The sequence below is a fragment of the Watersipora subatra genome, chromosome 2, assembly GCF_963576615.1.
Source record: "Watersipora subatra chromosome 2, tzWatSuba1.1, whole genome shotgun sequence".
Classification (NCBI taxonomy): domain Eukaryota; kingdom Metazoa; phylum Bryozoa; class Gymnolaemata; order Cheilostomatida; family Watersiporidae; genus Watersipora; species Watersipora subatra.
In genome coordinates, this window is record NC_088709.1 from 23,794,697 (window position 1) to 23,810,396 (window position 15,700).

At 35.0% G+C, this 15,700-nt stretch overlaps 1 protein-coding gene across 2 annotated transcripts in view; it reads right to left on the reverse strand.

The window, feature by feature from the left end:
- LOC137387674 (uncharacterized) overlaps positions 1–15,700 on the reverse strand; it is a 32,182-nt gene that overhangs the window by 5,083 nt on the left and 11,399 nt on the right. For both annotated transcript variants that reach the window (XM_068074160.1, XM_068074161.1), the window contains exons 4-6: positions 5,932–6,042; positions 4,182–4,343; positions 511–736 (exon numbers count right to left, since the gene is read on the reverse strand). In XM_068074160.1, the coding sequence (XP_067930261.1) occupies positions 585–736; positions 4,182–4,343; positions 5,932–6,042 (425 nt within the window). In that variant the 3' untranslated portion in view covers positions 511–584. The remainder of the gene's footprint in view (positions 1–510; positions 737–4,181; positions 4,344–5,931; positions 6,043–15,700) is intronic.

The window sequence follows — 15,700 nt, forward strand, 5'->3', positions numbered from 1 at the left end:
CTAATCGTCATTAGACCAAATGGTGTTATGAATGAACCAGAGACGGAATGCCTTCGGACGAATTGGTCCATTGGACCAATAAGATTTGAATCAAATGATCTTCAGCCAATCATCATTAGACTAATCTTACTAAATCCCATACAATAATATTATACTAGTCACTACGCTATTGATAACCATATTTCAATAAGTATTAAATGAATAATTATCATGTAATGGCAACAACATACTCTTCAAATGTACAGCATTTGATGATAAGAATAGTATATCTGACAACTTAAAAAGTGCTTTGTAGTTCTTTGATTTTTATGCTAAGTGGTGAAGTGCAAAAAGTTATTTTCACACAAAGTATTAGGATTCAAAGATTTCAAATAGATGTGGGAACAGCTTGTGTTCAACACCGCATTCAAGAGAGTATGAGAGACTCCATTGCACTCCAAGCAATGAGTTACCAACAGAAAGACATAATTCAAAATGAAAATGTGCGTGATGCACAATGAGGCTACTCACATTCAATGGATGCATTACAGACGAACTGTTCTGTTTGACCATCCTGACGAGAGTTCATAGAAATTACCAGCTGATCAGACACATCTGCATCTGAACAAGTACCGCATGACCACTTGTATATAGGTAGGGTTAGAATTAGAGTTGGTCAGCACTTCACAAGAGAGTGTAAGAGGCCCTCCAGGGTTATGTTCTAAATCATAATGTGGCTCCCCTTTATAGTCAATATCTGTAACAGAATTAAAATGGTACTGCGGTGAATAAGAAGAGTAGTAATAATGAAGGAAATTTGAAATAGACATGACTCAAAAGAACATAATTCATTTAGCCTTCCATAATAGAAATTTAATTATTTTTTATGATTAATTTAGCAGAAATAAAGAGAAATGTTTGTCTGTTGGTTTATTGCATCTTGAATGATCAGTATTTTAGTCTGATACACGAGACCTTATTCAGAGCAATGATGAGTGCTAAAGTGATATCTGCAGCAGTTTCATGAATGATGCGTCAAAGTTGGTAGCAACAATAGATGATCCAGTCCTATATGTAATCATATTATTCACCACATTTATTGATTTGTGACAATGCTGGTACCTTTGGTCACAATCGGACTGATCTTTCAGATCCAGCTTTCCTTGAGTCGGTGATATTTTTTTGACAGACCCGATCACTTTCTTTTTATCGATCTAATGTATCGATCATGTCGTTATAAATTCTGTCAATATTACATATGTTATGTAGGCCAACAACTATAGTTTTGTTAAACTCTGATGAACCCTGATGAACCAATCTTTCATTGAACAAACTAGTGGCATGGACAGCACCCCATTAAGCGCAAGGCTACAAGAGGTTCCTGAAAAAGCAGTTTTAGTTAAGGCTAGCGACAGTCAATGGCTTAAATAGGTAAGTATGCATTTCTCCAAACGCTGAATAGATTTATATGGTTAAAAGACTGACTATATTTTAGAATTGGAATGTCAATATTCTACATGAACTGCGTGTAAGCCAAAAAATATTTTGGATCACCCTCATCATCCACCAACTCTCTGAAAAATGTGACATGTGTAACTGCTCTTCACATTGTAGGAATATTTTGACTTTGTTAACCAAAATGAACATTAAAAGTGATGATGCCACTTTATTACAGAAATAGTTGAACTCAGGCACTTTGGTCTATAATGCTGGTGTTTACAATGAAAAGAATGAAGCTATTGTACACATCATGACAGTTTGCTTTATTACAAAAATAGTTGAACTCAGGCACTTTGGTCTATAATGCTGGTGTTTACAATGAAAAGAATGAAGCTATTGTACACATCATGACAGTTTGCTTTATTACAGAAATAGTTGAACTCAGGCACTTTGGTCTATAATGCTGGTGTTTACAATGAAAAGAATGAAGCTATTGTACACATCATGACAGTTTGCTTTATTACAAAAATAGTTGAACTCAGGCACTTTGGTCTATAATGCTGGTGTTTACAATGAAAAGAATGAAGCTATTGTACACATCATGACAGTTTGCTTTATTACAAAAATAGTTGAACTCAGGCACTTTGGTCTATAATGCTGGTGTTTACAATGAAAAGAATGAAGCTATTGTACACATCATGACAGTTTGCTTTATTACAAAAATAGTTGAACTCAGGCACTTTGGTCTATAATGCTGGTGTTTACAATGAAAAGAATGAAGCTATTGTACACATCATGACAGTTTGCTTTATTACAAAAATAGTTGAACTCAGGCACTTTGGTCTATAATGCTGGTGTTTACAATGAAAAGAATGAAGCTATTGTACACATCATGACAGTTTGCTTTATTACAGAAATAGTTGAACTCAGGCACTTTGGTCTATAATGCTGGTGTTTACAATGAAAAGAATGAAGCTATTGTACACATCATGACAGTTTGCTTTATTACAAAAATAGTTGAACTCAGGCACTTTGGTCTATAATGCTGGTGTTTACAATGAAAAGAATGAAGCTATTGTACACATCATGACAGTTTGCTTTATTACAAAAATAGTTGAACTCAGGCACTTTGGTCTATAATGCTGGTGTTTACAATGAAAAGAATGAAGCTATTGTACACATCATGACAGTTTGCTTTATTACAAAAATAGTTGAACTCAGGCACTTTGGTCTATAATGCTGGTGTTTACAATGAAAAGAATGAAGCTATTGTACACATCATGACAGTTTGCTTTATTACAGAAATAGTTGAACTCAGGCACTTTGGTCTATAATGCTGGTGTTTACAATGAAAAGAATGAAGCTATTGTACACATCATGACAGTTTGCTTTATTACAAAAATAGTTGAACTCAGGCACTTTGGTCTATAATGCTGGTGTTTACAATGAAAAGAATGAAGCTATTGTACACATCATGACAGTTTGCTTTATTACAAAAATAGTTGAACTCAGGCACTTTGGTCTATAATGCTGGTGTTTACAATGAAAAGAATGAAGCTATTGTACACATCATGACAGTTTGCTTTATTACAAAAATAGTTGAACTCAGGCACTTTGGTCTATAATGCTGGTGTTTACAATGAAAAGAATGAAGCTATTGTACACATCATGACAGTTTGCTTTATTACAAAAATAGTTGAACTCAGGCACTTTGGTCTATAATGCTGGTGTTTACAATGAAAAGAATGAAGCTATTGTACACATCATGACAGTTTGCTTTATTACAAAAATAGTTGAACTCAGGCACTTTGGTCTATAATGCTGGTGTTTACAATGAAAAGAATGAAGCTATTGTACACATCATGACAGTTTGCTTTATTACAAAAATAGTTGAACTCAGGCACTTTGGTCTATAATGCTGGTGTTTACAATGAAAAGAATGAAGCTATTGTACACATCATGACAGTTTGCTTTATTACAAAAATAGTTGAACTCAGGCACTTTGGTCTATAATGCTGGTGTTTACAATGAAAAGAATGAAGCTATTGTACACATCATGACAGTTTGCTTTATTACAAAAATAGTTGAACTCAGGCACTTTGGTCTATAATGCTGGTGTTTACAATGAAAAGAATGAAGCTATTGTACACATCATGACAGTTTGCTTTATTACAAAAATAGTTGAACTCAGGCACTTTGGTCTATAATGCTGGTGTTTACAATGAAAAGAATGAAGCTATTGTACACATCATGACAGTTTGCTTTATTACAGAAATAGTTGAACTCAGGCACTTTGGTCTATAATGCTGGTGTTTACAATGAAAAGAATGAAGCTATTGTACACATCATGACAGTTTGCATAAAATTTAAAAGTGGCTCATTGTGTCTAAGATTGGCTTAATTATTAGTTTCCCTGGAATACAACTTGCAGGAAACACCATTTAGGGAAACCACAAGTATTCCATGTAACAATTGTGGTTATGTAGTCAGTTGAGCTATTTTAGCTAATCTGATAGTAATATGAAAATCTTTTCTAAAGATGGTTCAGCAACGAAAGATATTGAGCCCAATTATAGCGCAAACCATGACCCCGAATAAACAGTCTGAATCATTTTCGCTGTAAAATCCTGCAAAAGAACAACCTCAGAGGGCAAAATAAAATTTGCCCTCGCTTGTTATCTGAATAAGACAAAGAAAACATGTTATAGTCTACTCAGATACACTTGTGTATAATGAACAATAGAAGAACAGACTGAACTTACATCCAGGCTCCACATCTTCCGACTTTATTATGTTATCAGGGTAAATATTCTCCAGAACTGAATGAATTCTGTCTTTACATCTCAGAGTCAAACCAACTCTGTCTTCTTTAACAGGTGTGTATCTATTGCTGTTCGCAACAACTATATCTCCTTTCAACAGCTCTGTAAAACAAAGGTAAAATAATAAACAGATTTTAGGATTCCAAAACGAAAAGAATCGCTACAAAGCAAATAGATCTTCATGAAAACTCAAAATAAAATAATTTTACTTTAGTAATTAATAGTCATCCTTGACAATAGCCGTAAGAAACTATCACTCATCTTAGCATTTCTCCTATGCAAACGAACCTCGTACTACTGTTGAAAACACATACGTTAGCCTCACTACTACAAATATTAAAGGCAAAAAATGGAGCATAGGCATCGGATTGTTTGGGAAAATAATACATTAATATCATAAATTACTGCTGATAAAAGCTATAAAATGCTGTTACTGGAGGCTAGCTATACTACAGCACCATAACACAATTATTAACTTAAGTAAAATGAACTTCTACAAATGGTTGATTCACTCACGAGTAACTTATCATATGAAATCCTTACAATATGCCATAAAATTTCATCAATTGTTTGCAGCTCTATATCTGAAGTTATTTCAAATGCATGGCATCTGAAGTTTCGCGAAACATTGTAGGTATCTGAAGCATGAAAGTTTATTGAAATTAAAAATGCATTGTAAAAAATATATCAACAATAACGGTTATAAATATTATGTTGATTTCAACTTTATTTAGTATAAGCTTTGATATGTTTGCTGAATATCTCTATCACCAGTTCTACTACTGAACCTATACATGGCCAATCCTGGACTTTCCTTAGCTTGTCTCCACAGTATAGTAACAATATATACTTTTTTATTGATTTTTATTATATTAACTCTGTCATTCACTTATAATTTACTAATTTACATTTTATTTGACGCATAGCTTCGTACAGTGGAATTGTTGACATAATATGAGCAATTACCCACAGCTGTTCGTGACGAGGTTTTCAAAATTAGCAAATCTTGGAAGATGTTAACTGGGTAGATTTTACTAAAACTGACTCAGCAAAGCAATTCAAAATGTTCATTGTCAGCCAATCAGAAACCACTCAGAACTAAATTTGCACATGCTTAATTATTCTCTGTTGACATAACCAATGAGATAAGCTTGCAACACCCAGTAGGTTTCTTGTAATCCCCAATAATGACCAGTTTTACTTTAATGTTTCTTGTTCCATGTTCATGACCATGCCCATTCACTAGCGGTATTTTTGATTTTTGATTTTGATTCATAACAGGGGTTAAAAAGATTTCTGTTATGAAACCATCTGTTAGAAATTTTAGTGCTTTGGTTCAAATTGCGAGACGCAAAAATTCTGATAATGCAGTATCACTAGAAATTACAGCAAAATGTGAACAAGCTATTATTATGTAAAATTATCAACTAGTAGCTGTGGCAGAGGTATAGCATTGTTGATTTATTGTGATAACTTTGGCCACACTATCAGGTGATTATATAATTGCCATAGAAATGGCAATTATTTTGTTTATAATTTTATCGCCACCATATAAACTGGATTTGAACACACAATATATAGAGTCAGCTGGTTAATAAACTTGGCAGCACACTAGTTCATATGTTTTTCGTGCTGTTAGTTATCCTATAAAATATTATAAAGACTATCAATATATCAATATATTACAAACCATAGTCATATACAGAGTCAGGACTCCCTCCAGTAGATGAACAGTTGAATGTGAACTCTTTTCCCTCTACTATCTGATCTGGTCTGTTCAGTACAAGATTGTCAGGTTTAACTATGAAAGAGAACCAAAACATACATGCAGTTAGGGTAAAGGAAAAAATAGAGCACACATATAAATGGTAATAAAAAGAGCTATAGTAGTGTCTATGCGGAAAGGTAACTTGAGTATAAACGTGCAAACACACTAGGCGATTTTATCGCTTGCGTCATGAGGAGGGCGGAGATAAGGCAGGCATGTGCCTAAACACACTTGGGCGATTCACTGGTTAGCGATAATGAGGACACGCTAAGAAACAGCTAGAAAAATTCTGTATCACCAGTTTCTTCCGAGTTTCTAATAAACTCAAAGGTTGACTTGCAACAAAATTCACATTACAGTTATTTGGTATCAAAAGATTTACCATTTCTTACTCTGTTGTGTTGTACAGTAGGTGAAAAATATGTGGAAATGTGATTACAAGCTCCTATAAAAGCTCAAAAACGAAAAGCTGCCATTGATTGGAATCTATTTATTTCTCTTACGTAGTCATGACAGTGTAGTTATTGTCTTGTCACGTGATGTTCTCTCGTGAATTGAAAGGCCAATAAAAAGCTCAATATAAAACTTATCGTAGCACTAGTTTATGACAAACACTTCGGGTTTTACCGAAGACCCCGTATCAAATATAAATGCTCACTACTTTACAGTTTTGCTTCGGCATTATCTAATAATCAAGTCGTAATGTGATCATGTGACCCAATACTTCGCAAACAATTTTTGCAGCACTTTTCAATTGTCACAGGTGACCAACAGACTCGTCTTGATTATCAGACAATGATATATACTTCTTCGAGGTGAGATTAAAAAATTAAATGAATTTTTACGGTAAATTATAAGATAACACTGCTAAAAGTGACAGCATTACAATGACGATAAAACAGACGCGTGAAAACAATAGACATGGTTTTATTGAATGCGTGAAATATATTTGTGAAAATATTTCGACGAATAAAGTTGCATGAAAGTGTAAACAGAAACCATCTCACACAACTACATCACATTTGAGCCGTTTTGGAAAGAGAATTCAATCTACGGCGGTTTTGTAATGGCTGCGATTAACTGTTCATTTTTTAGCTTTTAAGAGCTTGTAATCACATTTCCACATATTTTGCACCTACAACACAACAGAGTAAGAAATGGTGAATCTTTTGATACCAAATAACTGTAATGTGAATTTGTTGCAAGTCAACCTTTAAGTAAATATGGCCCCTTCAAGACAACGACGTAAACAACTTCTGCTTTTGTTATTAGGCCTGCCTACTTTCACGGTCATGCTTCAGAGACCTACTTTCACGAATTGCATGCTGGAAAAAGAAAACAAAAACAATTTTTGTATTTTTAACAGTAATATTTCACGATATTCACACTTTACTTTACCGGAATTTTCATTTTTAATATAATAAATATTCACCATTCTCAAGATGGTCAACCTGCCCAACAGTTGAGTACCAAATGTTGATTTTCAACTGGGTATCTTTATAATTCTTGTGTGTTGTGTCATACAGGGCTGGATATGCTCTTAATAAATCTATGAACAATTCATTGTTCATTTTGATGATGTTTTAATCGTAACAAAATGCTGTTGCCATATGTTAGTAAACATTAACACAAGAAAATTAGCAGCCAAAGATTGTATTATGGGGAAAAACAACCAATCAAAATTCAACTCGCGCCCGATAAAATTCTGATAGAGAAGGTCTAGCGTTACCGCTCAGCATCAACTCCCTGGGCAAGATCCGGCGCAGATTACCGACACGTGGCGCAATATCGCACTACATATTGCCTGGTGCATTCGAGAAACTGGTCTGACAAGCTCTGCTATCGCACTATTGGCTTATACTTTAAAGACATATATATATATATATATATACCTGAAAAGCGACATATATATATATATAAATATATATATATGTCTTTGATAAATATAGATCAAACAAATTTTTGTAAGCAATATGAAAAGATGTCGTTACAACTTTGGAGCTCAACGTGTTCGAAACTGCGCATTGGAAATGCTATTTGCTATGTTTCCATGACGCGCAAGTTAGAGCCAATCCGCAAGCGATCCACATCATGGAAACTGTAAACATGCACAAGTTAAGCGAGTTTTGCTATTCAGAAATCTTCATCAAATATTTCATGCTCGTGAATGATAGAAACAGCTCTTTTGAAAACTGTGAATGATGCGCAATAAAATATTCGTCAGCTATTCCATTCTAAGCATTTTTACACTGCAGTCATTTTATTTCGATTTGAGCAGTTCGGCTAATGTTCTGAATGCTGCTAAACTTGACAAGACTGCATCACTACTTATCGACCTGTGGGGTCAATAATTAGTGCTGCAGTCCAGTCTTACCAAATAAATAAGAATGTACATTGAAACACTCAGTCAGATTGCGCACAAATCCAAATATGCATCATGCGCCATGGAAACATAATGATTGAGGAATTTTCAAATAGAACTGCAAATTTCTCAATAGTAATAAATAGGTAATAAGGTAATGTAAAGTGATGACAGTCCATCAACCTGTGCAAGTTATGCAGTAATCTGTTGCAAAGAAGGTGATATTTGATTCATGAACATTGTTGGTTGGTTAGGAACCTGGTATACCATCCATCAGGTAACCATGAGATCAATACCACCTGCATCCTGGGTTGGCGTCAACTAAACCGTCATACTAGCTTAAATTTGGAGGATGAATCACTGTCCAAGAGAAATACGAACAGACAAGGTAACAACCACCTGAGAAACTAAATGTTGATAAAATGAACAGTTCAAAGAGAGCTAGAGGACAAGATAAATAAAACGTTAGACAAGAGGTAATAGGGGAGATCGCTGAACGATGGGAGACTTTAGAAAAGAACCAGACAATTGATACACCAAATAAGGTACTGAACAAACCATACCAACCACGAAACACCGTGACTGCTTTTAGAGATGGTGGAAAGTAAAACTGGCTGCTTTGAGAGAAAATGCTGCAAGTAGACGATGTCACACCAGAGCAAAACTGGGACAAACCTTATAAGAGAAGGTAACAAGCTCTAGGCATAGACCAAATATATAAAGTCCATTGGTAATGAGAAGTAAACAAAAAACTTACAGTTTGGTGTTGATCGCACCCATATCAGAGAATTCTACAGGGGCCTCAGAAATGTATACTTTCATGAAGCAATAAAAAACTTAGACACCTCAGCAAAGACTCACCCTAACTATAAATCTAACATTCTCTCTTTATAATACCTAATCGACACATGACATAAGTAATCATACCAAGATGAGTACAAAATGTTAAAAATCTTTTTAAGCAACTTGAAGTCGACCAAATAGCCTATGTACTTAGAAAATAGGATTACAGTGAACCCTCGTCATACGATTTTAATTTGATTCAGTAATGGCATCGTAAGGAGAAAATGCTGTATAGAGGGGTATAGAAACACACAGTACAATGCGCCCTTGGGTTACTATGGCCATGTTATACAATTTTTTTGCCCTGTGATCTAGAACAAGCTGACTTTTGCCCCTCTCCATACAGAATATTTTTCGCCATATGAAATCAACAAAAATTTCTCTCGAAATTCAAATTTGGCAGTCGGGGAGCTGATTACATTGGAATAGTAAATATGCTGATATGCTATTCGCTGAAATTCCTCTAACAACAAATTAAAGAGATACGGTGCTCGATATCTCACTCAGTTCAGTGTTATTTGTTATAAGTTATAGTGAAAACAAGACTGGAAACGGATAGGTGATAAAATTTTAGACAATGACAAAATTAAAGTTTGGCAAAATACTTATTATAGTATTATATTTCTATATATATATATAGTATTATATTCTAGTATATTTCTGTTTTACTTTATTGTAGACGTATAAAATATCTGTTAATTCTCATTAGCAGAATAGACCATGCTGTCCATAAAAGTTAAACAAAGTGTGGTAAGTGGACGTCAAAGATGTACGCTCCTCTTAATTTATTGTAAAATCGTTGAACCATAAAATGAGTGAAAATGATAAGAAAAAGAAGAGAAGTTGTCGATGCAAACCAATAATACTGCAGTTACGGTACAGCTAACAAATTAAACAGTTATGTCTAGTTTTTGCTTTCTGTATGGCAAATGGGGTGAGTTAGTAAAGATTTTGAAGCGAATTAGCAATTTACATGTATTTTACTGTTCGTATAATGTGAATTCCATGAAATGTAAACATTCCTCGAATGGATTATTTACGTTGTAGGAGCGACAACTGTACTAGGGCAAATAAATATAAAGAGGTTATTTTTATTAAAAATTCAGGTAGTCCCAATTGGACTAGCTCAATATCTCTATGAGCATCTCTACATCCACATCCTCAGCCTTCCGTTTCTTGCCATAACATAAATGAAAAATGATAACAAAAACCGGTAAACAATGGTTTGCTCTCCTTGTACAGACATGTGTGTTCAGGTGTTCGACAGGTGTCAGACACATGTAACCCAAGCAAAAGTATTTATTACCCACCCTGAACCTATTCACATCTGGTGCACTGTCCTGACATTTTTTGGACACGTTTCCCAAACCTGTACTGGTACATGTGAATGATTCCATTGCTCAGCCTTATGCTACACGCAATAAGTGTATACGGTGGCTCGCCACTGTATACACCTATTGTGTATACATGTGTGTACGAAACGTGTGTATCCACATGTGCCAAAATGTATTCCCCTGTATAGCATGTGTATACACATGTACTGAAGCCTCCAGCCACATGTATACATATGTGCCAACAGTGTATAGGTGTACTGATACAGAGAGAGCAAACCACACTTGACCCAAAAAACCTATTCACGCTGATTGTCATAATATTAGTTTAGTTTCTTAGATATTAATTTGTCATTTCCATTATTTGGTATTCAACACTCATTGATATATATAAATGCTTGAAGTATTTCTGGCTAAGTTTCTGGGCTGCGAGATAGAATTAAACAAAATGCTCTGCATTTTTATAAACAATATTTTTTCGTCTGACTACGAGTTTGACATGCGAAGGAAATAAATATCAAAGTGTATTAACCTTTGTTTGTCAAGGTTTAACTGTTGAACAGTGCAATAAATTAACGGTTAAATCAACTCTAGCTGATAAAGATAATAGAAAATCCAAAGTTTCATCTATAGAAAACTTAAGTTACACCAAACCATGTTGGGCCAACACGATGTTCACAGTAAAAATAGGCACAAAAGATTTAAAGATTTGATGGCCACATTCAGCCAAACATAAATATAAGCCGAAATTTTAGAGATACAGCAAACTGATAAAGAACTGAGAGAGAGTTAATAAAGTTTGATCTCCAGAGTCTTATGAGGGAACTACGGCAAAGAAACCATGCAACAGTGCAGTTACAAGGTGTGGGTAAACAATGAACTAACAGCAATTGTCTCATCACAGAATTTACTGGTACCAACTCATAATACACAGGTTAATCATAACCTAGATATATACGGCCATCTCACAATCAAGTGTGCATTTTGTGTTTCACCTTAGTTAAAAAATCAAACAGCTTTAAATAATTTGAAACCTAGATCATTGTATGCGAAAAAGGCTGGGCTTTCAGAAACCTAATGATAAAGCACACCATTCCAGTAGGTCTGATTTCAACTAACATTTTATCAGGGTATGTCTATAGGGGTACAGACACTACAAAATTAGAGTATGACACCCAATGCAGCTCTCATATTAACATTAAAAGCTATGCCAGCCATTTCAATGTGCAGGAATATAATAAATAAAGTATAAACCTTCACTTATAACACAAAATGGAATTGAAATCATTGTTCTAGCAGAGGAACTTAGAGTTCAATAGTTACCATCTAATTAACCAATTTTGTAACACTCAGTACACTTTTGAAATTTTAAATTTTAATTGCCTCTCAGATTTGGTTCATGCTCCTACTGGGAATTCCCAAGTCTTCCAGGTTGCAAGTTAACATCATATAAAGTTTCGAAAGGCTAGCTTAAACACAACCATGTCTATGCATAAAATAATGTGAAGCTAATTAAAGGGTACGAACACTACAAAAAAGGCTACAGAAAATTTTCATTGGAAAACCTCCATTCATTTATTTATTGTTCAATTGATAAACTATAAACAAAGTAGATTAAAGTTGAAGTTGAATTAAGCTGTATAATACAACATTTACACATATTCCTATCATTTAGGGGTACGGACATCACATAATATACTAAAAGTAAGCATCTTTGTATGAAAGGTATTTTTGTTGTATAACATCCTATGACTTGATTGTGACATATTTCAGTTAAGCTGAAATGGCTGTATGTCTTCACTTTTAAGCACAAAAAAACAAACTTTCTTTCAACAGTCCCTTGCTCTCTAGTTCATATAAATCTTTTGTTGGCACCCTCTTTCATGAACTGTACATCAAGATTGTTTCGAACAACTCCAATTACTTCTCCAACAGCAAAGCTATCCTCATAGGCTACTGCCACCACAGACATGCGTTGTCTATCATTTGTCTCCACCACTGGCACAGATGTAGCACTGATTGTTGGAATACACACGTCTGCTACTCTTGTCCTCTCAGCTTTCTTCACTGCCAGTTTCTCCTCCAGCCAGTCTCCACAGTAGCTTTTGTTGATACACCCATCGCCCTCTTTGTCATGACAGAATTCACAGTAGCAGGATAAAAGCCGACCTTTCAGAAGACCTCGGGAAGCTGGTGTGCTTTTCACAGTATGGAGTTGTCTCACTCCCATCTTGACTGGCAGAATATTTGGTCGCTCTAGGTTGATAGTACCTTGCTTCAAAAAAAGTATTCAGGCTTGGTGACATAACCCCTAGCCATTCAGAAGGGAATCTTCAAGTTTTCTTTACAGTATTCATAGAAATCCTTTGGATTTGCTGACAGCTTTTCCAGATATAACAGCCTGGTACACACTGGACTTCACTGTAGCTCCAAGGCCATCACAAACTGACTTCCCATGGCTGGTCTTGTAGAAGTTTCTCTGCAGGCTAATCTCACGTTGGCTGATGTCATGAAATAAGTTCCTCATTTTGTAATGTGCTGGAGCACCATCAGTAATTGGTGTACTTGCTTGAGAATTACTGGTTTCTCTTCCTCTACTCTTTTTAAAGCAAAATCCTCAAAGGCCATGACCACAGTGGCGTCCTTAGCTTTCTCCTCTGTAATGCAGATTATGCTGTTTCACCATTGTCCTCTCATTTTGACAATGGCAATCTTGACAATCTTTATCAATGTCAATCTAACAACAAAAAAGCCCCCATTAAACTATGTTTACTATCAAACTTACTTATTGCATCACATTTCTGAAGTCATTTTGAGCATCAACCAACTGATATACTGAGCATTACGGCTGACTTTGTGTCTTACATCACGTAATTGTGAACAACAAAATTGAATGAAGCTGTGTTTGTTGTATCTATCTACATTGCTAAAAATTATTTTGTATAAATTATATAGTGCTTACCTTCTTTCCTATGATAGCAAGTCAGCTTCTGATCAATTCTAGCAACTTTCTCTGATATATATATTCGATGGGACCCAAAATAACATAATGCGTAATTCTGTTGTGTCTGTACCCCCATCAGGTCAGAGTTATAATTATCATTGTTTCACCATTGCTATACAAGCTATGTTTATGTTGACATTTTCTTTGGATAATGAGGTTGTCAGTGACAAAATAAAGACAGAAGAAGTGCGCTTACTGTGTCTATTGATTGGGAAACCAGGCAGCATCTATGATGTCAATGACCCTTCAAACCAGCATCTTAGTGAGGTCATCAAAACATTATTGTCCTAGGTCAACTAAATTCAGCTATAAACAACACTCATATGTCAGCTGAGACGGCTGACTTAGAAAAATAATTGGTACTTGATTGCTTTTCTGTTTACATGGCTATAAAGATAGGGGGTATGGGACACTAATCAGGTGACGGACACCACAAATGATTACTTATCCTCAATACACGCATGACTCAATCAGGATATGTTGCCAGTTGTTTTTTTGAGCAAGGGGATGAAAAGCCAACAACAAAACATTGAATGTAATAGTCCATATGTATTTCTTCTCTCAAATCAGAGTGGGACACTACATATTTTACCTTGTCAATGCCTTGTTTTCAATAGAGATTATAGCTGGCGCAATATGCATTGTACAAACAAAATGGAGCATTCATTTTGAAGGTAAGAGCCAGAAGAATCCTATGAAGTTCACAATGACAACCTGATGCATTAATGTTTCAAACTACAGTCAAACATGGATAACTCGCCCACGGATAGCTCGAACACATGGTTAACTCGAACGGTTTCTTTGGTCCGTTCCCACGTAATGATAAATTGCTATAGATAACTCGAACTCAACACTGTTAACTCGAACTGTGTTTTGCCCAACGGCTACCGAAACGGTTGTTATCGCTTTAGAAAATCACTTTATTCCAAGCCATAGAGGTAAACCTCAACTTTTCGTAATTCATAAGCGTTGTTATTACCACCATCGGCAAAATATTTTTGTCAACGACTTTTCTAAAGGTTTGGTGAAATTTGATTTATACCAAACATCCGCTTAGCGATCACCCTTCGGAAACAAGGTAAAGTGAGGTAATCTTTGCATAAACTTCAAGAAAAATCAGCAAAATTGATCGTGGGTAAAACGCTCAAAAGAAAAAGATATCTTTTCTTTTGAGCATTTCAACAACGATCAAGTTTTGCCAATGTCAATCTGAAAAACGTCCTGGCAATAACATCACCTCAAACAACAAACCAATCTCAAGTGACAGAAAAATCTCTATACTTTTTGATAAAAATGTTTTAAACTTGACATTAGAAGCGTTTAATTTGAAACAAGCCATTTGTGCTTTTGATTTATATTATAGTTTGTATATGTACATGTATCTACTAATAAATAAGTAAATACATGGACTTGTGACAGTGCTCTGATAACTTGAACGCTCTGATAATTCGAACACTTTCGCTCGGTCCCGTGAAGTTCAAGTTATCCATGTTTGACTGTACCTCCTTCTAAAAACACACTTAAGAAAAACACTAAAAACTCATAACGGGTGGGCATTTTTAATAAAATGAGCAAAAAAACGAGAAATGGGAGCTTTGCGACATGAGAGCCATATTTTTTATTGGAAATTTTACTGGGCTATGGGAATCATTATCAAAACATAATAAATAAATACATAATTATGTTTTCTTGACGTTTGAATCATGATATTGATGATGAAAAATCAAGTGAAACGATATAACGTTAAAAAATGGGAGATTTTGATGACATAAACGGCTATAGCTTCCGTTCTAATTTATTAAAATGAAGATGGTTTTCTGCGTTGTAAAGGTTTTTCTCTTACTTTATCAGGATCTTAAACCTCACAAGGTCTTTTGCTATTGAAGAATCAGTACAGTGTTATAACAAAATTGAAATCCTTGATGTACACTTGATTGTGAAATAGCCGATAGAGTTCAACAGAATTTGAAAATTACCAGTACCTGAGATCACTTGTGAGTGAGTGCACTGAACATTCATTATCTTTATCATCTATATACATGTATATATTTCTCAAAGTATGTGTGTGGATCTGTGTGTTATTGTGACTACAGCTATAGCGCACGCTGATTATTTTACCAATGCGGCCACACGCTACAATGCCCGGTTAAG